The sequence below is a fragment of the Meriones unguiculatus genome, chromosome 10, assembly GCF_030254825.1.
Source record: "Meriones unguiculatus strain TT.TT164.6M chromosome 10, Bangor_MerUng_6.1, whole genome shotgun sequence".
NCBI classification, from domain to species: Eukaryota; Metazoa; Chordata; class Mammalia; order Rodentia; family Muridae; genus Meriones; species Meriones unguiculatus.
The window spans coordinates 73,020,391-73,048,273 of record NC_083358.1 but is presented as its reverse complement, the minus strand read 5'-3'; the positions used below and the strand labels follow the sequence as shown (position 1 = coordinate 73,048,273).

Below are 27,883 nucleotides of genomic sequence, written 5' to 3'. Positions count from 1 at the left end.
GGAGGCTATGGAATGCTTAGGAGGAGGCCATGGGATGCCTAGGAGGCAGAGCTATGCTGGAGGCATTTCATCAGTAGGGACAGCAGGCTTATTGCCTCATCCTTGTTCTCTCTCTTTCTCTCTGCTTTCTGTTTGTGGGTTGAAGACATAATATCTTAGTTTCTTACTCCCGGTGATTATGGACCCTCCTTCTGGAACTGTAAGCCAAAATAAGTTCTTTCTTTGTAAATCACATCTGGTCATGATGTTTTATTGTGGTTTGCTTTGAAATCTCAACATGATAAACTCTAGCTTAAGTGAATTTTTAATTTTTTATGTTTTTTGTTGGTTTGTTTTCAAGACAGGCTTTCTCTGTATTGCTTTGGCTGTCCTGGACTTGCTTTGTAGACCAGGCTGGCCCCGAACTCACAGACATCCACCTGCCTCTGCCTCCTGAGTGTTTTATGTTTTATTTTTATTTTGTGAATTTTATACAATAGTTTTTTACCATAATCTTTCCTTTTCCCCAACTCCTCCCAGATCCTCCCCCAGCTCTATACCCACCCACCTCCATGGTCACGGAGTTTCAGCACAGCAATAAAAAGTAACTGGTACAAGGCCCTTGTGAGATTGTTCAGTCATTGGGGTGATGCTCCCACGAGTAGGAATAGTAACTTTATAAAAGCGACCTAGGGGAAGTTCCTTGTATTTTTTGCCATGTAGAGTTAAAGTTACAAGAAAGCTGTCTAGGAAGGGCTTCATCACCAGACATTGAATCTACCGGTACCTTAATTCTGGACCTACAAACTAGTAGAGTGTGAGAAACAAAGTTCTCTTATGTGAGACACTGTTGATGGTGTTTTGCTATCATGAACGGATAATATGGAAAAAACTGTCTGTTTTTTGCAGTTATCTTTTTGTAGAACATTGATGTGGCAGAGGATAAGTGGAGAGGAAAGCTACACCGGAAACACCATGTTAGGTCCTGGATCTGTGCTTGCCAAAGTAAGACATCTTCCCATATAACCCCACTAGCTGTGTTTACTTAATCTAGTTTGAATTTTATTTTTATTTCATAACCAAATGGGACTAATGTAATTTTAAGTCTCAGCCAAACTTATGTCTTTCAAGGAAAATTTTATTTTTATTTGTTAGAATTAGTCTCTTTTTTTTTCTTTCGTATCTTTACCAGTTCTTCAAAAATTATTTTAGTTGTGTAACTTATAGAATGATGCAACAATGTAATACATTCATACAGTGTGTCTAAGTTAAATTGGGCTAGTTAATAATTCCAGGTCCTTAAAAGCTAAAAATAAAATTCTGATTAACAGGTAATGATTATACTTCCTAACACTTTGGGTACTGAAATATATGCAAAGAATACGTACAAATCAGACCAGGGCATAACATTGCCATCTCTTATTGCATCTGTTTGGAGACTTCAGGCTACTCTCTTCTGGTTACTCATAAAATATATACTACGTGACTGTGAACTCAGCTCCCTCCCCACTGCTGTTTCTCAGAAACAAGAATGTATTAGTTCTGATTGCTTATGGGTACCCATTATCTCTCCTCCTATGAACCTTGCTCTCAACCTTCCATCTTCTAGTTTTACATGCAATGTCCATGGATAGAGAGAAGATGGAGAAATGGTCTTTTTGCATCTGACTTATTTTTCTCAGCATTATGTCTCAAATATTTTGATTTTCTAGCAAAGAAGAGAATGACATTTTTTTTCTTTTTTAAATTATCATTTATTACAATTTATTCAATTTCTATCCTGGCTGTGGCCCCCCTCTCTCGTCTCCTCCCAATCCTACCCACTCTTCCACTTCTCCCCCTGTGCCCCTCCCTAGTCCACTGATAGGAGAGGACCTCTTCCCCTTCTATCTGAGGCCTACCAGGTATCATAAGGACTGGACTCTGTGGCCTGGCAAAGCTGTATCCCCCAAGGGGAGGCTGTTAGTATTTAGGACATTGGTGCTTTTGGCCAGGAAGGACTCTCCTGGTAGCACCTGGTCTGGTCATGCCAGGACCCCTTTAATTGGACCATGAATGCCCGCAACAGATTCTGTTTTCTGCTTTACCTATCTCTAACAACCACCCTTGAAACCTTTACTTTCTCTCAACTGCCATGTCCTTACCATGCACAGCTGTCCTGCTGCTCGCAGCTGCTTAGACTCCGCATCCTGCCAGATGCTCTGAGTACCGAGCACAAGGGCATGCAGCATACAAAATCGGCTTGGGGAAACTGTAACTCTCACGCACCACTTCAGATACAGCCTACTTCTATGTAAGCAATTACTGGGGACCCTGTGCACACAGAGGGATGGCTTTAAATTGCACCACTGCCTTGGGCCCCACGGGTGAGGTTTGAATTTCCACTAGGCTGGCTTGCAGAGGAGGGTTTTCAGTTGCACAGACTTCCAATCAGCCATGCCACACCCACGCAGAGAGCTTTGAACCCGGCTAGGACGGCCATCACATGAGCAAGCACCTGGTCTCACTATGCACATGGCTAGCCGCCATGTTGGTTTGCGGATAAGGAGGGTGGAACCCTGGCTTTGCTGCCATCTCCACTAAGGAGAAGCCCATGGTTTCATGACCATCTTAACTTAGGGCAATTAAGGACAATCACATGATTGGCCGCCATCTCAGTTATAAAACAAACCAACTAAAAAATGCCGTGTTTTCCCTCACTCCCAGCTGCTTTTACTACTTTGTTTCTGTCCCACTGTTTTCAGAACTGCAGAACTTCAGTCTATTATAGGCCCTAAAAGGCCACTGCGCCCTTTCCTACGTCCATTCTAAAGCTGCCTATCTACCTCTATCCTTTCCTACAGATGAGATTCCCTCCACAGAATTCAGCCTTACTGCTGATAAAGCCCTGGTACCAGGCACCGAGGTTCTAGGGCTTAGCCAGCTAAGCCCATGACCTGCTGAGCTATTTGGTTGACGGACCACTAGCCGCATGGTCCATTCCCACTTCCCCTTCTTATTCACAGGAGCCTCATAGTCTCTCCTCTTAGGGAAACCTCTGGCTTCTACACCTATATTTGCCCTACTCAAATGTTTAATATCCAGTAACACTAAGAGCAATCATGAAGCAAAAAACAATTCCCTGTTTCTCTTTTCTCAAAGTCTTGTCTGTTTCTATCTGCCTGCTATCTCACTGGATATACTCTCTGGTTTCTTTTTATAATCTCAAGAAAAAAATTTTAAACTGTAAACTTTAAGGTGACCACGTGGTATGAACAATTTTAATCATAATTAATTCTCTGTTTATTTTATCTCCTTTTAGACTAGGATAGCAACAAGCCTCATTTTAAATTGGTATGGATTTTTATAAAAATTCAGTTATGTTTTACAACATATATATATAATGTCTTTATCAATTTCTAAATTAATAAATGCTGTTTCTCTGGCCATGAGCTGCCTATGATCCAGATTTACCACTAGGCGTTCTGGCTAATAGGTTTGCAATAATAAATTCAAGTGTAATTTTAAAATTGCTTTATACTGTTCTACTATATTGTTGGTTTTAAAACTTACAACTCAGGGGTTACTACGTAAAAGTTTTTATCAATATTCTAAATTAAGATCTATTAATTTTAGAGGCATTTATTTATTTATATTAAAAATTGGTCATTGTTCTATGTCTTTACTACCAAAAGGTTAAAATATGCTTGGTCTTGTTTTCTAAAAATGCTATTATTATTATTAATCTATAGTATAAGCTATGAACTTTTTTATATACTAAATCATACAAAAAACTGTTATGCTCTCACTTTAATGGACTATAATTACGACTTTTAAGGCTCCAACTTAATAGGAACAAAACCTAAAGTCCTAATATTTAATGGTTAACGAATGCAAGTCAATAGTCAGTCATCTCATAGATGATCAAGTTCTCTAACACGTCCAAAAATATATTTATAGACCTACAGATGCAAACATGCTCTCACTGCCATCTCTAATAAACAGATGATGGTCCTTGAGTCACCATACAGGGGTTGGTAAAAATAATAAGAGAAGAACCTTCCCAACAGGTTCATCTACAGCAAAAAAACTATGCTCCAGACCTTGGCTGATCCTCTGAGGCTGTTGGCATTCCCGCACAAAAACAAGAGGTCAGCAATGCCGCATCCTGCCAGGGTATAGCCAAAAGTCAATTCTACCAGGTGACTGTTTCAAACACAGCCAAAGGGGATGCTGGTCCTCAGCTGCCTTAACAAGCCATGGCTGCCTGCTGGCAGACTGGCCTCAGGAAGTCAAAATGCTCCCATGCAGGTTTGTCCTCTGTGCCCAGCCATGGAGGCTCAACCAGCAAAAAAGCCACAAACACTTCCAACCTTCCAGCTCCTTGGCCTGGTGGAGGACAAATGGCAACTTGATTCAGTGACCTCCACCACCTTTGCCTGGCCCAGGGTAACATTGCAAGTCTGTTTTGGCCTTACACTGACGTCCCATGGACATGTTGCGAACTTCTGTCTTGGGAGACTTCAGATGCCTTCTCAGTTCTCTTCATATGCAGGAGACCAGGCCTTAAGCCTGAGTCCTAGAATTGCTATTGTCAGGCCTAAACACAATATGCTTTGTTGCCAGACTCAAGGGACAGGCCTGAATGGAACCTTTTATCATCCCTTTAGCTAAAGGACAATAAATGTTCATAGCACTTTCACCTATGTCTCATGATAAATAACTAGATACAAAGGCCTAAAAAAATGTTGTTTGAGGGTCTAAGAAAGTGTCTTAAAGTTGGTAAATGCAAGTTATAAATGTTTGAGGGTCTAAAATTCTGTGCTATCTGCCCAAAGTTTGGCTATGAGTTTCAGTCTATGCTTCCATACCTCGATCAGGAGTCTTTCAGAGGCCCTGTGGTAGGCTCCTGTCCTGTTCCCTGTCTTCCCCTGCTTCCAATGTCTACCATGTTTGTCCTTCTGAATGAGGATTGAGCATCTTCCCTAGGGTCCTCCTTGTTATTAGGAGCAGAGGAGTATAGGTTTTAGTATGTTTATCTTATATTATGTGGCTAATATCCACTTATGAATGAGTATATACCATGTGTGTCTTTCTGCTTCTGGGTTACCTCACTCAGGATGATCTTTTCCAGTTCTCACCTCTTGCCTGCAAATTTCATGATTTCCCTATTTTTAAGATCTGTGTAGTAAAAAGAGAATGACATTTTTTTTTAATGATTGACTAGAGCCACTGGGTATGTATAAGCCACCTTTTCCTGCTTGCTGTGGTTTAAATGTGAAAACCCTACAAAGCCCATATGCTTGAGCACTGGCATGGCTCAGGAGGTGCAGGGCATCACGATGAGGTGGGATTTGAGGTTCTATAGCATGGCACTACTTCCTGTACATCTTTTGCTTCACGTTGAAGATTCATACCCCTGCCTGCATGCCTTTCCAGACATGAGGTCCTGTATCCCTCCTTAAAACCTAAGCCAGAATACATGCTTTTAAGTTGCTTCTTTTCACCTATCTGGCTGTAGCAAAGAGAAAAGTTAATTTATATGCTATTGGCCCACTTATGGACATCCAGGTTGATTATAAGGCTAAGCTCTGTACAAAGCACAGCAACAAAAACAGGCATGCGAGTGTTACTGGTATCATTTTCTGTGAGTATATGCCCAGAAGAGAAATTATGGATCACATGTAGACCTAGTTCAGTTTCTTGAGGAATTCATTGCTGTTCTTAGGGTGCCAGCCCTTACTCACAGTGCCACCAACAGTGTATGAGACATCCCCTTGTTTCCCCAATGTGACTTATTTTCTTTTTGATAATAGCCTCCTAATAGGGGTGGGGTGAGGTCAAATTGTACATTTACTTACATTTCTGTGAAGTTGGGCATTTTTTTTTTTCATAAAATTGTTGGCTCTCTGAATCTCTTCTTTTGAGAAACAGTTATCTATCCTTTGCTCAATTTTAATTCAATTATATTTTTATTACTGAGTCTTTAAAGTTCCTTATATACTCTGCCTCTCAATCTTTTGTCAGATTGATAAGTTACAGTGATTCTTTTAATTTTTATTTTTTATGTTAATTACAGTTTAATCACTTTGTATCCTAGCTGTAGCCTCTCCATCCCCTCCCAAACTCATCTTCCTTCCCTCTTCTTCTTCCATGACCCTCCCAAAGTCTACTGATAGGGGAGGTTCTCCTCCCCTTCTCTCTGACCCTAGCCTATCAGGTCTCATCAAGACTGGCTGCATTGTCTTCCTCTGTGACCTGGTAAGGCTGCTCCCCCCTCAGGGAGAGGTGATCAAAGAGCCAGCCACTGAGTTCATGTCAGAGACAGTCCCTGTTCCCATTACTAGGGAACCCACTTGGTCACTGAGCTGCCATGGGCTACATCTGTGCAGAAGTTCTAGGTTATCTCCAGGCATGGTCCTTGGTTAGAGTATCAGTCTCGGAAAAGACCCTTGTGCCCAGATTTTTTGTTCTGTTGCTCTCCTTGTAGAGTTCCTGTCCCCTACAGGTCTTTCAATCTTCCCCTTCTTTCATAAGATTTTCTGCACTCTGCCCAAAATTTGGCTATGAGCCTCAGCATCTGATTTGATACCTTGCTGGGTAGAGTTTTTCAAGGGTCCTCTGTGGTAGGCTCCTGTCCTGTTCCCTGTTTTCTCCCTCTTCTGATGTCCATCCTATTTGCCTTTATGAATGAGGATTGAGCCCCTTACCCAGGGGCTCAACTTAGTTTACCTTATTAAGGTGTACAGATTTTTGTATGTTTAGCCTATATGTCTAATATCCACTTATAAGTGAGTATATACCATGTGTGTCTTTTTGCTTCTGGGATACCTCACTCAGAATGATCCTTTCTAGTTCATGATTTCCTTGTTTTTAATTGCTGAGTAGTATTCCGTTGTGTAAATGTACCACAATTTCTGTATCCATTCCTCAACTGAGGGACATCTGGGTTATTTCCAGATTCTGGCTGTTACAAATAAAGCTGCTATGAATATGGTTGAACAAATGTTCTTATTTGTATACTTGAGAATATTTTGGATATATGCCTAGGAGTGCTAAAGCTGGATCTTCAGGAAGCACTATTCCTAATTATCTGAAAAAGCACCAGATTGATTTCCAAAGTAGTTATACAAGTTTACATTCCCACCAGCAATGGAGGACAGTTCCCCTTTCTCTACATCCTCTCTAGCATGTATTGTCACTTGAGTTTTTGATATTAGGCATTCTGATGGTGTAAAGTGAAATCTCAGGCTCATTTTGATTTGTGTTTTCCTGATGACTAAGGATGCTGTGCATTTCTTTAAGTGTTTCTCTGCCATTCGATATTCCTCTATTGCGAATTCTCTGTTTATCTCTGTACCCCATTTTTTAAATTGGATTACTTGATTTGTTGTTGTTTAACTTCTTGACTTCTTTATGTATTCTGGATATTAGCCCTCTGTCAGATATAGGGTTGGTGAAGATCCTTTCCCAATCTGTGGGCTGTCATTTTGTTCTGACAACAGTGTTTTTTGCTTTATAGAAGCTTTTCAGTTTCATGAGGTCCCATTTATTGATTGTTGATCTTAGAGCCTGTGCTGTTGGTGTTCTGTTTAGGAAGTTGTCTTTCGTGTCAGGAGTTCAAGGCTCTTCCCCACTTTTGTTTTTTCCTAACAGGTTCAGTGTATCTGGTCTTATGTTGAGGTCTTTGATCCACTTGGACTTTAGTTTTGTGCAGGGTGATAAATACAGATCTATTTTTATTTTTCTACATGTAGACATCCAGTTGGACCAGCACCAATTGTTGTAGATGCTGTCTTTTTTCCAATTGTATAGTTTTGGCTTCTTTGTAAAAAATCACGTATCCATACATGTGTGGGTCTCCATGACTCTTGATTGTTTTGCTCTTTGTTTATATTTAAATCCATGCACATATACAAATGTATGTTGTGTTTATATGTATGATTATTATAATATAATACATATTTATGTTGAAGCTCATTACATACATTATAAATGTTGGATGGTATAATTACTAGTTTCTTTGTCTTGCTGAAAAACCTGAGTTTTCTCAATATATTTGCCCTTTTGAGTTATTCTAATGTCCCACTGTGTCTGATACAGTGTGCACACAACTATTCAATAAAAATTTGGTCATTTAAATGAAGTTGAATTTCTATAATTAAAATTTACTTTTGTCGAAGCCCATAAATATTCTTTTTTATCACTCCACTGGGTTCTGAGTAACAAATCCACAAACATCAAAAGTAGCCAAAGAAAAAATTAAAATCTAATTTGATTCTTCAAGATATCATGTTATGTGAATATTTCATAATGTCCTACTTAGATGTAGCTACAAAGGCGACTGCCGTGCTTAGTTCAGCTGTTTGAGTTATGTGGGAAGTTTACCGACAGAACCAAGCCTCCTCCTTATTTATGCTTGGCAAGTGTCTGTTTATTCTTCTCTGTTTAACAGCAAACACTTGAAATGGGTGACTCAGTTTAAACCAAACACACCACAAGGAAGAGCAGGAAAGCACATTCAGGTGACGTACAAACGCCAGCCGCTCACACTAAAACCGGACACTGGAAAAGAGCCTGGAAACACGACTCCTGAATAAACGTGTGGTTCACATACAAGTGCTTCCTACACCTCGCAGAAAAGTAAGGACGCACAGATAAAAGAAAGAAAATAAAATCGCCCATCATTGACCAATAAAAGCTGATAGTTTTCGGCATATTCTTCAGAACTCAGTGTGGGGTGGAGTGGCTCATGTGAATATCTGTTCAAAGGAAGTATGTACGTACAATCAGAGTTTAAAAAATCTTCAGGCTTCAGGTAAACATTGTTTCCTGCAGGCAGCATCCTCATTTGCACTGTTCAGTGGGAAGATTATGTGGGAACACTGGTCTACTTCGTCATGTCACCTTTTTGCCTGTTGTGAGTCGATCTCCTGGATCAAGCTTGTTCATTTCCATGATTTTTTTTTAATAATACAGTTCATAAGTATAATGGCTGAGTTTAGGTCACTAAGACTTGCAAGGGTTCTAATGAGTTCTGGGAGTGCTGGAGAGGCGGCTCAGCAGTTAAGGAGCACTTGCTGTGCAGTCATGAGAACTGGGATTCACATCCCAGCACACATGTGTTCATCTGAGTGTCCCCAAAAGCCCTGTAACTGGTTCCAATGAGGACAGTGGAAAGAGGATCTTCTGACTTCTACCCTAGCTGAACAACAACGTGAGCCTAGCTCAGGAAAAGACCCTGACTCGAAGGAACAGGCAGAGAGTGATAGAGACGGACACTAAACAGCCTTTTCTCGGCTCTGCCTGGCCATATGAGTGCACATACCCACCCACACATGCATGTACGCTTTCACACACAGACAGACATAAAGAAGTAAATGAATAAATAAATAAAGCTAACTTTTACCAAGTCATCAGTATTGATTTTCCTAATGGTCAGTTATTCCAACTCTGATTTCAAGTTTTATTTTAGGCTTCTAATTCTATCATTAAAATCATGCCACTTCACAGTTACAGGTACACTCAAATTATACAATGCCCAATACCTGTAGAACATGAAAGAAAACAAATAACGTTGCTTTTGAAAGATGCGGTAATCATTTTCAACCAAATGGTTCTGGGATCTGATGCAGGGAAGCTTCGGTGCTTCTGTTTGGAGCACTTTGGCAATAAATGTAGAGTCGAGTAGAGTCAAATTTGGATTCCTTTGACTTATTTTACCCATCACTATTAAAATTCAAATGAGCACCATATGACTTGGTGTAGCAGATCTTTGGTCCCATACTCCTCCCTAAAGAAGTCCCATCTACTGACTTATGGTAGGCCTGGCACACCCTAGCACATTCCATTATTAACTCAGAAACTCTTAAAGTCCAAAGATGTTTCAGGCAAAATAAGCACAATGGGAGAGGAACAGAGCAGAAAACATGTAAAACATAGACTTGAGAAGTAGAGCCCCAGAAGCCCAGAAGGACTTTCTGAGCAGAAAGAACTGCCTCTTAGTTAGAAGGAAAAAAATAAACAGAGGAGGGAGGAATGCCCAGAAGTCACAGTGAGTGGGAAAGAGGATGTTGGCATGAAGCCCTGGCAAGCACCGTGCTTGGATGATTCTCTAATTACTGTGGCATTTACTTAGACAGTTGGCTTCTAGATTACAAAGCCTTTTGGGGTAAACTAGCCATTATTTCATCAGGTTTCCCAAAACCGCTGATTTGTATATGTGAAATTTCTTGTGGAGAAACTAGATTCTTAATGGCTAATTAAGTCATCCTACGAGCCGAGTCACTGTCACAGCTAGGCAACAAGTCTTTTAATCAGTGTTGTAGCTAAGCAGCCAAGTTACCCAATGACCACCAGAAGCACTCTGGGACAGAAGTTCAGAACTGGACAGACTGACTTAGCATGGAAAACAGGAGGCTCTGGGAGAAATCTCATTGAAGAAAGAAGAATGAAACCAAGGAGCCAAAGAAAGACCAGATCAGGAACTGGTCACACTTGAGGAGTCCTGAATGGAGAAGCCTACTCCAGATTCTTTTGACTAATAACAAAAAATTAAAGTGTTTGTAGTGATATTTGGTGTGTGGGGGGGTTCCTGAGCAATGGGAAGAACGGAGCTGCTGTTTACTGAGATGAAACAGACTTTAAGGCCAGTGTGTATTGCTATAAGTGAATCCTGGAAACTAGGCAATTTAGAAAGAACAGAGATATGTGTATTTTTGTTTTAGAGTGACGGGGATCCATGACCAAGGGGCTTGAAACTGGTGAGGATATCAATTCTGTGTCATCTCATGCAAGAAAGTGGAAAAGAAGAAGAAAATGCATGAAGGAGAGGTATAAACTATTTAAAAAATAACCTCCTTCTGTAACAGCATTAATCTCACCTGGAGAACAGAGCACCTGGTAAATTCTCCCAACACTGTTGCCTTGAAAATTCAATGTCCAACACATGAACTTTAGGGGATGTATGTAACGGGAGAAGGGAGAAGTGTTCAAGAGAACCAGGAAGTTAGTTCCGAGCATTTTGAAGTTGAGATGCCTTGTCATGACTTGAGCAAGAGGTCAAATAAACAGAACAGGACTTCAGGTCAACATCAGGTCTGATGGTTGCCAACCGTCAGAACACAGCTGGGATTTACAGCAATGGAACCAGATCATATACCCCACAGATGGCTGCAGACTAAGGAGACCAAATCTGAAGCCCTGAACTATGCTAGTGTTTAGAGACAAAGTCAGGGCAGGAAAGGGATGGGTTTCTGTGGTTTCTGTTGAGTGAAGCAAATAGGTCGGGGAAGTAAGCGCTTTTTCTGCTTTAAAATGATTGTGTGCTGCACAACTAATTAGCATAACTAATCACAAACTGCCTTTTATCATGGTCATTTCTAATGTCATCTTGAAATAGGTTGGCAATTGCTGTTTGTGTGTTGATGCGCTTAGGAGGCATCTTCTTGACCTCTTACACACTCTTCTAGGGCAGGATCATGGCACACATTTACATGCTAGCCATACAGAGTCCAATAGCAGGCGTTGGGTGCAGTAGGGTCTTGACAAACATTGACCATTTGGTTTGTATATTCAATGAAAGTGTCACATTCTCCATGATATATTACCCAGTCAATCAGTCTGGAAGGGATCTGTCCCTTCTCTGAACTCCAACTGTGTCTATCAATCATTGTCATGCTTTACAATTTCTCATAACTGTAAGAAACCTATCACCTCTAACTACTGGTTCTAAGGGATTTTTTTAATACTAGAAATGAAATTTCATATAATTTTATATACTTCAATGACATAAAATTAATTCTTTGATTCGTGAAGTCATCAACCTTGTCTGTGCCTGAAGTGCTGATTTACGTGTCATTATTAATACAAATTAATTTTTCCACTATGTATTTCCTTTCTGGCCTCATGATCCCTTTGTTTGCATGTTTTTGGTTTTTGTACTGGAATTTGAGCTTGGGGCTTTATTTATGCTTGGCAAATGCTCTACCATTGAGATTTGGCTCTTATTATTTTTATTTTGAGACAGTGTCTCACTGTTTTAGCAGAGCTGTATTTGAACCCATTATTTGGCCTAGGCAAGTCTCAAACTTGCAATACTCCTGACTCAGGGAATTACAGATGTTTGCCATCATGTCTAGGTTACTTACTATTCTTACCCTCAACTGAACATTTAACATTTCTTTGTTCCTAGTCTAGTGTTACTCTTTGGAATTTGAGATTTATGGTTCTTGTACTAATATACATGTCTACATTGATCTACATCCAAGTAAGCCTGCCACAAGGCCACAAGTTTTTCATTCTGGGTGTTTATGTGCTCCTTATCATAATCACACCAGTGGAAATTCATTGCTTACCTTTCATTAAAAAAAAAAAAAAGGAACTGAAATGGTTGTATCTGTAGCTCAGATACAACCATTGGATTGAGTACAGGATCAATCGTCCTCCCAGGCTGAATGGGATATTCTTAGGTTTTAAAGTGAATCTGAACATCACATCTCTGATTTTCAGTTCTGATCATGCCAATATCTGCATTAAATTGGGTGATTTCTTTATCTCTTTATTGGTCCAGCAGGTTCTAAATGGACTATAGATTAGAAAAATTAGAGAAGACCACAGTCAGCCTGAATGGAGCTTAGAGGGTATTTATAAATATAACTGAAGGAGAATAGTCTCTGTCAAAACCCTGCAATGCTGGGATCAAAAAAGATCCTCTCATTTCTGAGAGGCTTCCTGAACAAGCAAAGATAAGGGAGTTCCCTCCGGGAAAAGAAGTTTCCGCTAGAAAACCATGTATCACTTTCATCTTCAACTGATTCTGAATCCATTATGACAGCAAGCAATGTGTCTTCCAGGATGGCAGGACTGAAATGTCCCTCCTGGGGAGACAGCAAAGGAAGAGAAGCCTGTGGCTTAATGTCAGTGCTTGAGAGAGGCAGGTCAGATATGAGCACTAATGCATTCGCTTTGTATAGTGTTTAATTTTTAATTTTGCTATCTTATAATACTGGCTTTCTTTAGAAACTCTTTCCTGTTTATTTGTTTATTTTAAACTTGCATGTATACATGTGTATACATGTGTATGTGTATGTGTGCATATGTGTCTGTCCAGACACATGTTTGCTACATGCACGTGTAGAGGTTAGAGGACAACTTCTGATGTCCATCCTCATCTTCCACCCTGTGTGAGTTCGGGTCTTGGGTTGTTCCACAGTGCACACATCAGGACAGCTGTCCCTTGAACCTCCAGGGGGCCTCCCACCTCTGCCTTTTGTCTCTCTTAGGGGTACTGGGGTTTACTGGGATATTAGCTGTGTGCTGCTGTGCACAGCTTCGTGGATCTCAACTCAAGTCCTCACTTCTGGGGTTTTTGTTTCTGTGCTTTCTAGCCCATCAACAGACATGAGAATTTCTCTTGTTAATAAGGTCATATGGATGGAAATATAGCTTAGCAATTAAGAGCACTGGCCACTCTTTTACATAGCCCAGGTTCAAGTCCCAGGTAAAATACCCATACATATAAAATACATAAGAATACGATTTTAAAAGTAAAATGAATGTCAGTCTCAGAAAAGACCCTGTGCCCAGATATATTTGGTCCTTGTGGAGCTCCTATCCTTTCCCCATCAGACTAACTCCCCTTCTTTCTTATGATTCCCTGTACTCTGCCAAAGGTTTGGTCATGAGTCTTTGCTTTGAAAACACTGCTAGTTAGAGTCTTTCAGATGCGCTCAGCAGACTCCTGTCATACGTTCAATGCACATCCCATCTGTCTTTCTAAATGAGGATTGATCATCTTACCCCATGTCCGCTCAATTGATTATCTTTTTTAGGTGTATAGATTTCATTATGTTTATCATATCTTATAGGTCTATATAAGTGAGTATATCCCATGTTTGTCTTTCTCCTTCTGGGATATTTCACTCAGAATGATCTTTTCTAGATCCCACCATTTGCCTGCAAATTTCAAGTTTGCTCAAGTACACAAAAGGGATACTTGCTCAACCATGTTTATAGCAGCTTTATTTGTAATAGCCAGAACCTGGAAACAACCCAGATGTCCATCAACGGAAGAATGGGTACAGAAATTGTGGTAGTTCTACACAATGGAATATTACTCAGCAATCAAAAAGGAGGAGGAAATCATGAAATTTGCAAGCAAATGGTGGGATCTAGAAAAGATCATTCTGAGTGAAATATCCCAGAAGGAGAAAGACAAACACGGTACATACTCACTTATATAGACCTATAAGATACGATAAACATAAGGAAATCTATACACCTAAAAAAGATAATCAAGAGAGCAGACATGGGGTAAGATGATCAATCCTCGTTTAGAAAAACAGATGGGATGTGCATTGAACGTATGACAGGAGTCTACTGAGCGCATCTGAAAGACTCTAACTAGCAGTGTTTTCAAAGCAAAGACTCATGACCAAACCTTGGGCAGAGTACAGGAAATCATAAGACAGATTGGGAGTTAGTCTGATACAGAAAGGATAGGAGCTCCACAAGGACCAAATATATCTGGGCACAGAGGTCTTTTCTGAGACTGACATTCAACCAAGGACCATGTATGGATATACCCTAGAACCTCTGCTCAGATGTAGCCTGTGGTAGCTCAGTAACCAGTTGGTTCCCCAAAGTGAGGGGAACAAGGACTATTTCTAACAGGAACTCAATGACTGGCTCTTTGGCCTCCCCACCTCCCAAGGGAGGAGCAGTCCTGTTAGGCCACAGAGGAGGGCTTTGCAGCCAGTCCTGAAGATACCTGATAAAATAGGATCAGATGAATGGGGAGGAGGTTCCCCCCCCATCAGTGGACTTGGAAAGGGACACGGTGGAGATGAGGGAGGGAGGGAGGGGCTGGGAGGGAATTAGGGATCGGGACATGGCTGGGATACAGAGTTAATAAAATGTAACTGATAAGAAAAAATAAAATTAAAAAAATTGTCTTGCAAAAAAAAAAAAAAGTAAAATGAAACTCGAGAAGAGAAAGGGCGACTCCACTGAGTCACTGAGGTTTCCCTTCTCCCTTTCTCTCTCTGTCTCGCTGTCTTCTTCTCTAACTCTGTGTGTGCGTCCCCATCTCTCTGACAACATCTTAATGGCTCTGAACTGTCTGCCTATGTAGCCTGCGATGACCTTAAACTCCAGATCCTCCTGTCTCAATGTTTTGAGTGCTAGAGTAACAGGTGTGTGCCACCACACCCGGTTTTCCACTGGTGGTTTTGTTAGCTCATTGTTTGGATTGCACAACTTCAAGGATCTGGCCTTCTCATAGAGGGTAACGGCCTAGATTATGTGATAAGTACTGGAATTCACACAAAGGTAGTTAAATCTTTGCTTAAGGGAAGCAGTCAAGCAGGCAAGCAAACAAACAAACAGAACCAGACAGACAACAAAACAAAACAAAATTGAAGCTCTAATCTGGCCATATATCACAGGATCCATCCCTGTGATGTCACATTAGTAGCCATGAAAAATCAGTATTTATAAAAAAAATAAAGAATATCTGTACCAATATTTAAAAGAAATTTCTACCGAGAATATGATATTTAAAGCCAGCATATTAGTGCAAACAATTTAGTACAAAGCAGAATCAGAAAGTCAGATGTATTTTTTTTTTGAACCATTGCTTCAATAACTTTCTTATTGATAGCTGGCATCATTTTTTATCTTTCTCAGATTCCTATTAAATGTAATACCCAGATTTGTATTTGTTCTTATTTCCTTGGTATACTTTATTTTTGTGTGTAACCATCCTGCTTTTGATCCCTCTACTCACTAAAGTCTACGAGGTCTCGCAATGGAGGACTTTGGCCTCAGGAATGGCTGGACTTTACAAGAATGAAAATAGAATAGAAGGTGAAAGAGATAGGAGAATGTGGGTGGACCTTTTCATAATGCAGAAGAATTTCTGATCATATTCCTAGAGACACCTCAGACACATGGGAAAAGATACACCCAGAGATTATTAAACACTATAATTCTTCTTCTATATTATCTAATATATATCTGTATGCCTAAAAGTTAATTTTAACATCACTAAAATCACAATAAAAATGAACAGAAAACTTGAGAGAATGAATATGGTAAAGGATAAAAAAACTTATTTGTTCATATAAAATCACATTTGAAAGGATGATTTAAGATAAATGAAAGGGAGGGAGACAAAGAATATAAGAGCATTAGATTTTAACTAAGTTCTTCATTTAGAAATAATTGGAGATTTACATGGAATTGTAAAAAAATAATATAACAGAGTCGCATCCGCCCTTTCTTGGTTTCCCTTAATGGCAATGGTTAGCCAAATTATAATTCTGGTCACTGGATTTTCATGAGGTAGGGTAGGGTAATTTACAACTGAAGCATAGTGATTGAACAGTTAAGATAAGTCCAAAATACTCAACTAAATCATTCCCCTCTGTGGTGTCATGGAAGAAATGGGGCTTTGGATAGTAGCTCACTTTATGATTAAAGTTGTGGTCTTTGGGATGAAATGGACTATTTTAGGTCTAGACTACAACTTGAAATTTTTCGAAGTGAACAGAGATGTGTATTATAGCTGGACATTAGTTAAGAGAAAAAAGAAAACATTCCACGGCTGCTTCTTAAGCAAAATAAACAAAGTGCCTTTTGATGGAGACAACAACTAACTAGAGAAGACAATTTGGACAAGGATTTTTTTTTTTTCTGTGAAACAAAAGTTCATGACCAAACATTTGCTCACACACAGTTCTTCTATTGATTTTATAGACAAAGTCTTAGAGAACAGCTTTGAGAAGCCTAATTATATGTCTGCTTCTATGTGTCACCCATCTAACTGGAAAAGTTGAATGTGTTTTGATCATTACTAGATAAAATATTTCTGCTCGTTCTTTAACCCTATATTTCAGCAAGCTATCATAACAGTAATTTTGTCTTTTGTCCCACGACAACAGCAAGATTGCATTATGTTTCACACTCTGAATTCTTGTTATGAACAGAATGCTGAGCATCTGGGCTAGGGAGAGAGGTGGAGAAGGGACCAGAAAGAACTAAGAGTTATTTCCAGCGTGCAGCCAAGCAAGGACAGTGAAACTGCATGCCAAGCCAGCAGTCGACCAGCTCTGCCGTACAGCCACAATGAATTGTAGTGCATCTGTTACTCATGTTGGAAGATAGCCAGGAGCCGAACACAGAGCTACAACCCAGCACTGAGGGGTTATGACAGGTACCAAAGATAGACATCTTTGGTAGACGGGCTGGCAGAGACAGCAGAAAGTAGAATGCTTGGAGATTTCCAGAATATGTATTGAAGCTCTGACTATCCTTCGTATGGGACACAAATGGTTTACTGTGATGAGGAAGGAGCTGTTAGAAGCCACAACCCCTCAAAGGGGCTATAAAAAGCTCTTCCCCGAATAAAAACATAACAGTATAGATTAGAATTCATAGGAAATCAACTGGACTGCACCCATCCTTTTCATGCACAAACTAGCATTGTCCTGTATTTAAGTGCATTCTCCTTACTACAGTGCATTTGCATTTCCAGCCCGTTTTTCCCGCTTTCAGAGATAATTTGCTCTGCACTATGCTTTCACAGAGCTGACGAGGTCTTCTCATGTGTAACCATCTCTGTCAGGGAACAACAGTTTCACCTGGGGGCAGAGACCGGAAGCTGAGTTCTCCGGGTCCTGTAGGGCCTGCATTGCCCTTAGCAGTAGTACTGGATAGAACTGTCCATCAGACTCCCTCATCCACATTCCCCTGTCACAGGCTGGTGTCATTCAGTACGGACCCTGAGGGACAGGCATGGTAGGACATTGATGTAGTGGCTTACATGATACATAGAGCAAGTACTTGACCTACCCTTTGCCATGGGGACCTGAAACAACAGAGAGCCAACCTAGGTGTGTCAAAGCACTGTAAATTGGAATCTGAGTTTAGAGAACATGAACATGATTTTCTTCAAATTCACAATCCCATACTAAATTACAAAGAACCATTTTTTTCCACTCAATACTTGTTACGATAGGAACTATTATGAATACATTTTCCACAGGGAAGAGGTTTCAGTTTGTATCCAAACTTCAGAAAACATGTGAGTATGTTTGTGCTTATTGACCATGCTTATTTTTATATATAAATATAAACTTTATATATATCATGCTTCTTTCCGAGCAAAAGGGCTATAGATGACTTAGTGCATAGCACTTTTCCTTTTTACTTTGCGTGTGTGTTTGTGCATGTTCATGTGTGAACATATGTGTGTGTGGTGTGCATGTGTATGTGTTTAGGTGGGCATTTGCATGAGCATGTGCATACGCATTCTGTAGGAGCTGGAGGTTGGTATCGGGCATCTTCCTCTACCGCTCTCTACATGAATTTTGAAACAGGTTTTCTCACCGAATATGGAACCCACAGATTGGCTACAATGGCTGGCCACTTATCTCTCCAGGCATCTTCCTTGCCGCTCCCGCCACAGCTGGGATTATAAATGAGCTCGGTTCTAATGGGGCTCTAGGGTCCGCCTTCTCACACAGCTGTATCTACTGTCATCTCCATACTCGCCTCCTAATACTTTTTCTAATTAATTTTATTTATGAAGTTGTTGAAGAGAGGATTTCAATGAGCTTGTGCCAACATGAAATTACAGATTGTTTTTCTTGCTACTTTCCAGAAAACATACTATTTCGAGTAGTAAGGCACACAGTTAGACTACCTATAAGGGAAATAAACGTACCCTTGAAGGCTGAAAAGAAACCTTGCCTGGCTTGCCTCTGGGGCAGTGGTTCTCAACCTTCCTAGTGCTGTGACCCTTTAATACTGTTCCTTATATTGTGGTGACCCCCAACCATAAAATTACTTTAGTTGATACTTTATAACTGTAATTTTGCTCCTGTTATGAATCGTAATGTAAACGTCTACGTTTTTAGATGGTCTTAGGCAACCCCTGTAAAATACTCATTCGACCCACAGGTTGAGAACAACTGCTCTATGGAGGGAAGCTAAATATAGCTGAAGGTTGAAATTGGCCCCTTGAAGTCTTTGTTACTTTTGCAATAGGTATTAGACATTGAAAATAAACATAAACAAAAATAAAGATGTGCACTCAAATTCCTCTGTTATTTTTGACCTTCCTTTGTCCTTTCCTTGCACACAGAATACAGGTCCATTGTTAGCTTGGCTTGAGGCAGTTTGATTTAGTTTGATTTACTGCCAGAAATCATAGAGACGCTCCTGTTGTTGACATAATAACTAGCCCTTGTTTCCCCACTAAATATTTCAACATTGAATGTTGTGGTTACTTTTGCCTTCTTGACAGCTTATGTTAATGTCATTAAGGGAAATATGGTCTGCTTTCAGGTCGGTAAAGACCTGCGACAGAAAATCCTAAAGATAAGGTAAAATTTGCCACCGTGACTGTCAGAGAACAATTGTCAGTCAAGGGGCGAGGTCTACTCACTCATTTGCACACCTTGAGCTAAACTAGGTAATGCAGCCTTCCCTGGGTTTGCCATTTTCTTCTTCAGTCTGCACTTACATAAAATGCCTTGTTTTCACTGGCAGCGAGATGAGTTAACAGAGAAAAGATAATGGATCAGGAGTCTGGGCACAGTGACGCATGCCTTTAATCCCAGCACTCTCGAAGAAGGGCCAGGTGGATCTGTGAGTTTGAGGCCAGCCTGGTCTACATAGTGAGTCCAGGATAGGTAAGGCAACACAGAGAAACCCTGTCTCGAAAAAAAAAAAAATCTGAAAAGCTGATGGATCAGGTAACTTTCCAACATCATTCACACACACACACACACACACACACACACACACACACACGCACGCACGCACACACACGAAGGTTGAGGAGGGTAACAGATACTCTGCTTCTTAAGGTTATATATACTGATAGGAGTAGGATGAGAATAAACTGATTGTTGCTAGTACAACTGACTAGTAATAGTTTTGTAATTGTGGGTACATATTAAGAAACTAAATTCCAAACCAAATGCACAAACATGGTAAGATCAAAAACCACCTGACTCTTAACCAAAGTTAGAAGGCAAAAGACAGACTAAGAAAGTTGTTCACCATGTGTAGGAAGGAAAAAAGAATATTCCAAAAGGTGTTATAGTGAAGAATTATATGAACAATGATTTTTAAAAGTTAAGAATGTAAAAGGGGACTACATTATAAAGACTAATAAATATACAAGATTTTTTTTTCAGGAGGAATGATACAGAGAAAAGATATCTCAACCATTAATAGGAATGAAATCCAGGACTATTGAATTTTCTTTGGCAGTTGACATTAAAAACACACTTGCGTCCCATGCCATGAGAGAGAGCCCGCCCCGACACTGCTAATAACATTCTGCTGTACTTGCAGGCAGGAGCCTGGCATAACAGTCATCTGAGTGGCTTCACCCAGCAGCTGATGAAAACAGATTCGGAAACCCACAGCCAAGCATTAGGCAGAGCTTCAGGAATCTTATGAAGAAGGGGAGAGGAAGGATCAAAAGAGCCAGAGGGCTCAAGGACACCAAGAAAACCTACCAAACCTACTAACCTGGGCCCGTAGGGGCTCACAGAGACTGAACCACCAACCAGAGAGCAGGCGTGGGATGGTCCTAGGCCCCCAAACATATGTAACAGATGTACAGCTTGGTCCTCATGTGGGACCTCTAAAGGCAGGAGCAGGGGCTGTTTCTGACTCTGTTGCTTCACTTTGGATCCCTTTCCCCTAACTGGACAGCTTGGTCTAGCCTCAGTAGAAGATGTGGCCAGTCCTAGTATAGATTGATTTGCCAAGGCAGTCTAATAGCTGTGGGAGGTCTCCTCCTTCCTGAGGAGAAAGAAAGGGTTGTAGAGTGGGGGGAGAGGAGAGGGAGGGACTGGGAGTCGAGGAGGAAAAGGAAATTTCAACTGGGATATAAAGTAAATAAATTAATTAATGAAACAAACAAGAAACTTAATTACACTTTTTTTTTGAGATAGTGTCTTTCTATGTTGCCCTGTCTCGCCTGAAACTCTAGGAAGACCAGGCTGATCTGAAACTCAGAATTCGTCCTCCTCTGCCTCCCGAGTGCTGGGATTAAAGGCACGTGCCACCATGCTCAGCACTAATATGATTTCTAACTATCCCATTTCTGAGGATCTATTGTTAGGGTCCAAGAATCAGTGATTTTATTTGAGTGCAGCGATGTGTTTATACTTTTGCTTTCTCTTTGTTGATGAACAGGTTGGATTATATACAAGGACCACTTCCAACTCTGTGAGGTTCTTGCCCTAGTCTGTCCTGCCTTGAACTTCTCATTTCCATTGTCTGCTGTTGTGGACAATTAATATTTACTATTGATATATCTTTTAGTTAAGCAGTGGTTATTCTTAAACCAGCTGTATACCCAAATCACCACACAGAGACTAGGATTTATTTAATTAACCTAGAACACAATTCTGGGCAATAGTTACTCCATCCTAAACCTCCAAGCCCGCATAGTTTCCTACCATTCAGATTTCACCCATTATACTTGCTTTAGTCATATCTTAGTTCTGGTTCATCCCTCCTCATGGTTCTAGGTTCTCTCCTGCAGATCTCTGTTCTCCTACTCTCTTGCTTCCTTCTCCTCCCCTCCGGACCAGCATGTCCCACCCTATTATCCCCACTGCACGGCACTGGCTGGTTGTTTTATTGACAACACAGAGAACAAATGGTGGCATGTTTACACAAATGAGACAGGTGAAGAATAAACATCACAGTGCAAGGTCCAGATTGAAACCAGATAGTGGGGTAGAGAAACCAGCATTTGAATGAACAAATGATATACATTCCACAAGAACATTATACCAACAGTCTGCCCTGATGCACCCTAGAAAGACCTTGACTTACCACTGGACTTGGAATTGAAGCACCACTCTCTTTCCATACTTCAACCCCCTTTCCTGTGTTAGCTGGTGTACACCATCGATATATCTTCATCTCAGTTTTTATTTATTTACTGTATGGCCGTCAGCTGCACTAACGAGGAAACCTCCCAAGAACCCAGTGCTGAGAACAGTGCCGATGACCACACATTCAATACGTGACAAGTTAGTGAATGAAATAGCTGTGTGCTTCCACTCTAAAAACAACATTCCAAAAAAATGCCCAGAAAAGTCTTTTAAGGGGGAAGAATTATTCACTTATAAATGCTTGAAGTTTTGCTTAGGTCCATCCCTACCGAAGAGAAATTTGAAATTTTTTACTAACAGCCAGGTCAGTTTTTATGTTGACTTTTACTAAGCCAGGTAGTAATAAGTTTAACTGAGCTCTGGGGGGGTGGGGAGGAGTGGGGTTTACATCCATTTTTTTTTCCCTGAATGCATGATCAGCACTGAATTAATAATTTGTTGCGGAGACTGCTGAAAGCTTATTTCCCAAACTTGTTACTTGTTTCAGGGAAATCCCAGGGAAGAACACAGAAATTTCACGGTGGGAAAAAAAAAAAATCTGTGAATTTCCTTCCCACAGTGTTTGAGATTGTTTCCTCTTGTAAACGGGGAGACAGCACTTCAGCTCCTTGATACCAGAGTTATGACTCGACAATTTCATCTCTGGATTTAGGACTAGAAGCCCTGAGAAGGACACACCCAAACCTCACGGACACTGGACACTGGGCGCTTGGACCTCACAGTGCTATATTGTACCCGTTTAGACCATTAGAGAAAGTCCTAGAAAAAGCAGCTCATTCTCAAACGTGCGTTCACCTGTTTGCTTCTGAGCGGCTGCACCACCTCCCTAACGCACAGCTCCAGATCCGTGACGTAATCCCTCTCCGTCTGTATCAGCTCCCTGATGATCTTCGCCCGCTTTGCCATCATCCTTCCCATCTGTTGCTCTTCCTCAGGGGCTGGGGTCTCGGCTGAGGAGCAATCAGCCTGTGGAGTCATCTTTTCTGTTAAAACAACAGGTTCAGGTGAGATCTTTGCTGAGGTTTCTTTTCCTTCAGAGCATACAGTGCAGGGTTGTGGTTAACCAGGCAAAAGGCTTAGGGATCTTCGCAGTGGGAGGTCCTATGTTAGTTCCCCACTAAATAGGGATCCGATAAAATCATGAACAAGATGAGGACATGAGAGAACAGCTTCTGCAATGTCATGAAATGATATTCAGACGTCCTGGCTTCCGACACATCCTGTTGCTACAATCTCAGTCTATGAAGCTGACTTTCAGTTTGGAGACAGGACATAGAAAAACTCAGCTCAGAACTTCTGAACACGTCTGCTTTTGAAACCAAGGAAAATTTTAAGTAGGAAGTGAAATACCTCCCAATCCTATTTGTTCCTATTACTGAGAACAATTACCCAGTAGATAATACCCAGTGGAATGAAAGTGAATGGCATGCAGTTGGGTTTTCTCTTTTCATTCACAATCAGAACCCATGAGGAGTGAGGCAATGAGGGAATTAAATACCTTTCAACTATGATTTCTAATGGATTATCTTTAATATTCTGTAAATCTAGTTATTTCTTAATCATTGAACCAACCTGACAGCTTTTCTTGAAAAAGTCACAGGATTAAGAGGTGAAGACAAGTAGTATGTCCCACATACAGCCAAGTGTTTGAACGGGATAGTAAGGTGAGAAAGTTACAATCGTCAGGGAAAAACTTCTTACAACAATGTAAAACTCTGGAAGCTACAAATTAACTATCCACCAGAAGTTCACAGGACTTGGAATCATAGTAGTCTGTGTGTTTGTGATTGATTGATTCAATACTGAAGCTTAACCTTCATGTTAGTCTTTGCAGTTGAAAAAAAAAATAATTTTATTTCATTTAAGGTTAATGCTGTTCTTGTATTAACTGGTATGTGAGAAGTATAACTGAAGATTTCTCACCTGGAGCTGATATTTGAGAAACCTTCAACATTAATAAAAACAAACGTTGGAAAAAGACCTTGAAAACTCTGTACAGAAAATAGAAAGGTACAAACCGCAACATGTACAAGCGGAAATAAAGAGCTCTTCACCTTGCCGGCCCTGGAAACAAAGCTAATGGACTAGTGGAGGAGGGTTCGAGAGAGGAATCAGTGGTCTGTTATAAAAAGGCTGCCCAAGAATGTGAGCAGACACTTTAAAAAGCGAAGATCCTTCCCTTCCTGCTTGATTAACTCCAGGAATTTGGAAAAGTGCGTAACCAAACACTTGAGGAGAATGTCACAAGGAAAACTCCAACATCAAATTGTACTTGAGCTGGCCTCAGTCCTTCCTTCATCAGGGAAGACTGTGGCTTGACAAGTGACATATAAAACACGTGGTTTGATAAGCTTAGGACATCCCATGTTAAAGAAATAATCTCCACGAGCTGTTTCAGAAGATAGAATCTAAAAATGGAAAAAAGAATGACTGCTGGTGGGGGGGATGTTCTGTGGCCTTTATCTTTTTATCTGTGTTATGAAGATTTCTGTCATGCTTATTAATCAGTATATTTCTTTATATACAGTGAAATAATCCTGTTTTTTTTGAGCCCCCCCAAGATGAAAGGACAAGTTACATCGACTGCCACTGCTATTAATTATGCGTGATATGAAAGAGGGTCCCGTTATGAGCGGAGAGACTGCAGAGAGCAGACCAGGCACACAGGTGGTGGGGACCTTTGGGGGTTTTTATTATTGTGATTTTGTTTTGAGGCTGTGTTGACCTGGAATCCTCTCTGCAGCTGAGGCTGTGCCCTTAAACACTTGGTCCTCCTGCCTCTGCCTTCCATGTGCTGGGATTACAAGTATATGCCACCATGCTCAAGCGACAATGTATTCAGCGCTATGAATTTCAAACCCAGGGCTCATACATGCTAAACAAACATTCTAATGAGAGTAGCAGCAGCAACAGCAACAAAAACAGAGAAGTCGACTTTAAGGTTTTTTTTTAAATATTATACACACACACACACACATATATATATATATATAATATGTGTATAGCTGTACAACATTACTTAAAACACGCACACAGGGAAATAACGTGAAGCAGGGCAGAAGGAGGCCAACAACATGTAGGGAGCCCTTACTGCAGGGATATATGAAAGAGCACAGAAAATGATGCCACTAGCAGAGAGCTCCCAAACCAGTCCAGATAGTGTCCAATTACTTAACATTATCTTGAAAATCAAGCAAACATGCCTTATAGACATAATCTAGGAACCCAACAAAGACCTTTATGTATCTTTGTCAAGGAAATACTCCTAACACGTTCCCAGATTCTTTCCAGTTCTCACTTCCAGTGTTCAATTCCAAGTCCACTTCTTCCCCAGGTGTTTCAGTTGCTGTACTTTAAAACTTACCACAACAGACTTTTTTTTTTTTATTATTATTAAAAAAGACTTAGTTTTTTTTCTCCTAGTATTCCTTAGCATCTTGTGGACACTGGGAGCCCATTGGGCCAACATAAAATATCAGTCAAGATATTCAATTTCGAAAGTGTTTTTCAGGCTCAAAAACCTTCTCATAGAACTCAGAGTTGAGCAACCTTGTAGATTTCTTTGTTTGTTCTTCTGACTCAAGTTTATTACGGGAACAAAGACTCAGCTTGCTTGTCGTTTTATGGTCAGATCTCCAAACATTTTGATGTTTGCTTGCATTCTTAAACTAACAACCTTTCCACAATGCACTATGGACACCAAGTTTTATTTTAACAAGCTCCTTTTCACCTTAAAACTTTTTGTGTATTTGACTTACACCAAGTTTTTACATACAAATGTGTTTGTAGCCCAGCCCAGCCAGCAGCTACCACCATAGCCAGCAAGAACCTGCAAAACCAATATGCAGCTGAGACTAAAAGAACATTCAAATTCTTACAACCAAAAATACACCTCTGGGGTTAAAGGAGTGATGTGTGAGATTCTCTCTGCCATTTTCCACTTCTGTCACCTGCAAACATTTTTCTTGGAGCTCTGGTGATGAACTATTTTTAGCCAATTTAATTGTTAAGTTTTGTGAGCATTCATAGTCAAGGATGAATTATAGCTGCCTCAGTGTTGTAGAGAATATGAAACTGAGTGAGTTTATGTGGACACTCCTGGGGCTCTTTAAAACAACACAAATGTTAAGCTTCCCCATAGGCAGAACAGCCACAGAGACCTGTGATCTTTAATGAAATGCAGATGCATGGAAGCCACAGGATTCTTTATTCTATCATGTTCATACTGGGTTCTCATTTAAGTCACTGGTGTTACTAACACGTGAAATCAAAAACATACCCTGTTCTGTGTTTCACTTTCTGTGCAGTATTCAGGGCATGGCATGAAATAGCCACTCTTCAATGTACAGTATACTTTCATTAGGTCATTTTGCCCAAATATAAGCTAACAGAAGAGTCAGAGATGCATGCAAAATAGCCAAAGTTAAGCTGCAATGGTCTGTATGTTATGCTTATTATTTGAATTCTCCTTTTACATTTCTTCAATTCGTGATAGGTTTATTGGGATAGAGCCCATCCTAATATCCAGTCACATCCAATACAAATTTTCAACACCCAAGGCAAATAGTTATCCCATTGTTTTATAGTTGACAGCTAGTCAAGAGAAATGCTTGTTTCTAGTGTGGGCAGAACAGGTGGAAAAGAATGAGGAAAATAAACATGGAAGTCCCTGTGAGGACAGAGATGAGTTTTAGAATCCCGAGAACTTCCTGGGATAGGGACATGCATGAGGAAGATGCTGGTCCTTTATGGATACAAAGGATATAAAAAGATGCCCTTCACCTGTTGAGCCATCTTGTGAGCCCTTTCTGTACCTTATACAGTATGTAGTGGGTAGTTCTATCCAATAGTGCCAGGTCTACCTAATCTCTTCTCACAGGTGTGTGTGTGTGTGTGTGTGTGTGTGTGTGTGTGAACTAAAGTGTAACTAGGTTAAAATAATTACATTTAGGACACATTTTAAATCAAGAATCGAAAGAGGATGCATATCTAGAATTTTAATCTAGCAACATGCGGCTATGGCAAGGGATCACATCCAAAACCCTTCTAGGTCTATGTGATCTAGCTGGAATGCAGACATGCCCTTGGTACATACCTTAAATCTCAAACAATGAAGATGACATTAGTTTATAGATGGAAGCAGCCATGTTTGAAAATGACATCTAATTGAGGGAAGGCAAAGTGATGAATCAGAGAGAGATTTGACAGAATGAATTAGCGATAAGATACTCCTAACTCTCATGAGAACAAGAAAGAAAAGAGTGGCTACTTAAGAGCAGTATAGGGAGAGAGGGAGTTTTTTTATGGAGAGTTTCTTACTAGGACAGTTTTGTTTTGTTTTGTTTTTTTACAGAGACAGGTTGCAGAGAGAACAAGAAAGATACAGGTGAAGACAGAACGAGTCAGAAAATGAGAAGGAGCCAGAAGATTAGAACAGATTGCTGGGGTTAGTTTGAAGCCATGCAGAGCAATTCAGTTGGAAGCTGGGAGAAGCCGGTTTGAATTAGTCAGCTTGGAGAGGAGTTTGAGGCAGAACTGCTGAATTGACCCAGCTGGTGAGAGTTCAGAAAGAACTAGAAAGGCTTGGGAATGGCTCTCATCTCATACTCTCAACTGAGAAATACAAACAGCATTTACATACATACTCAGGAGAAAGAGCAGAAATGAAACTGTCAAAAAATGCTTCAAGAGAAGCATATTAATATCACTATCTTCTCCCAGCCTTGGCTCTGGGTGAGGACAGAGAAAAGATTTCCTCTGATAAAACTCTGACTACTCTTCCATGAGTTTTGGATCTGAGCTCATTGAATGTTTAACAATGAACACGGAGCCTTAAAGCTGGGAACTGGGATACAGCTATTTAAAAACATCAAATAACAAGTCTCATTTCTCGCAGCGCTTCATTTCTGGTGGGGGAGGGACATGCAAAGTTGCAATGTGTTATTTAAGATCCTCACAGGTTTTAAGCAATATGAGGGAAATGAAGCAATGAGAGC

The 27,883-nt window shown here is 40.4% G+C and overlaps 1 protein-coding gene across 1 annotated transcript in view; it reads right to left on the bottom strand.

Moving 5' to 3' along the window:
• The window catches only part of Arhgef38 (Rho guanine nucleotide exchange factor 38), a 125,757-nt gene that overhangs the window by 68,977 nt on the left and 28,897 nt on the right, over window positions 1-27,883 (bottom strand). The window contains exon 2 of the mRNA XM_021650042.2: window positions 22,683-22,870. Within this exon, the coding sequence (XP_021505717.1) occupies window positions 22,683-22,870 (188 nt within the window). The remainder of the gene's footprint in view (window positions 1-22,682; window positions 22,871-27,883) is intronic.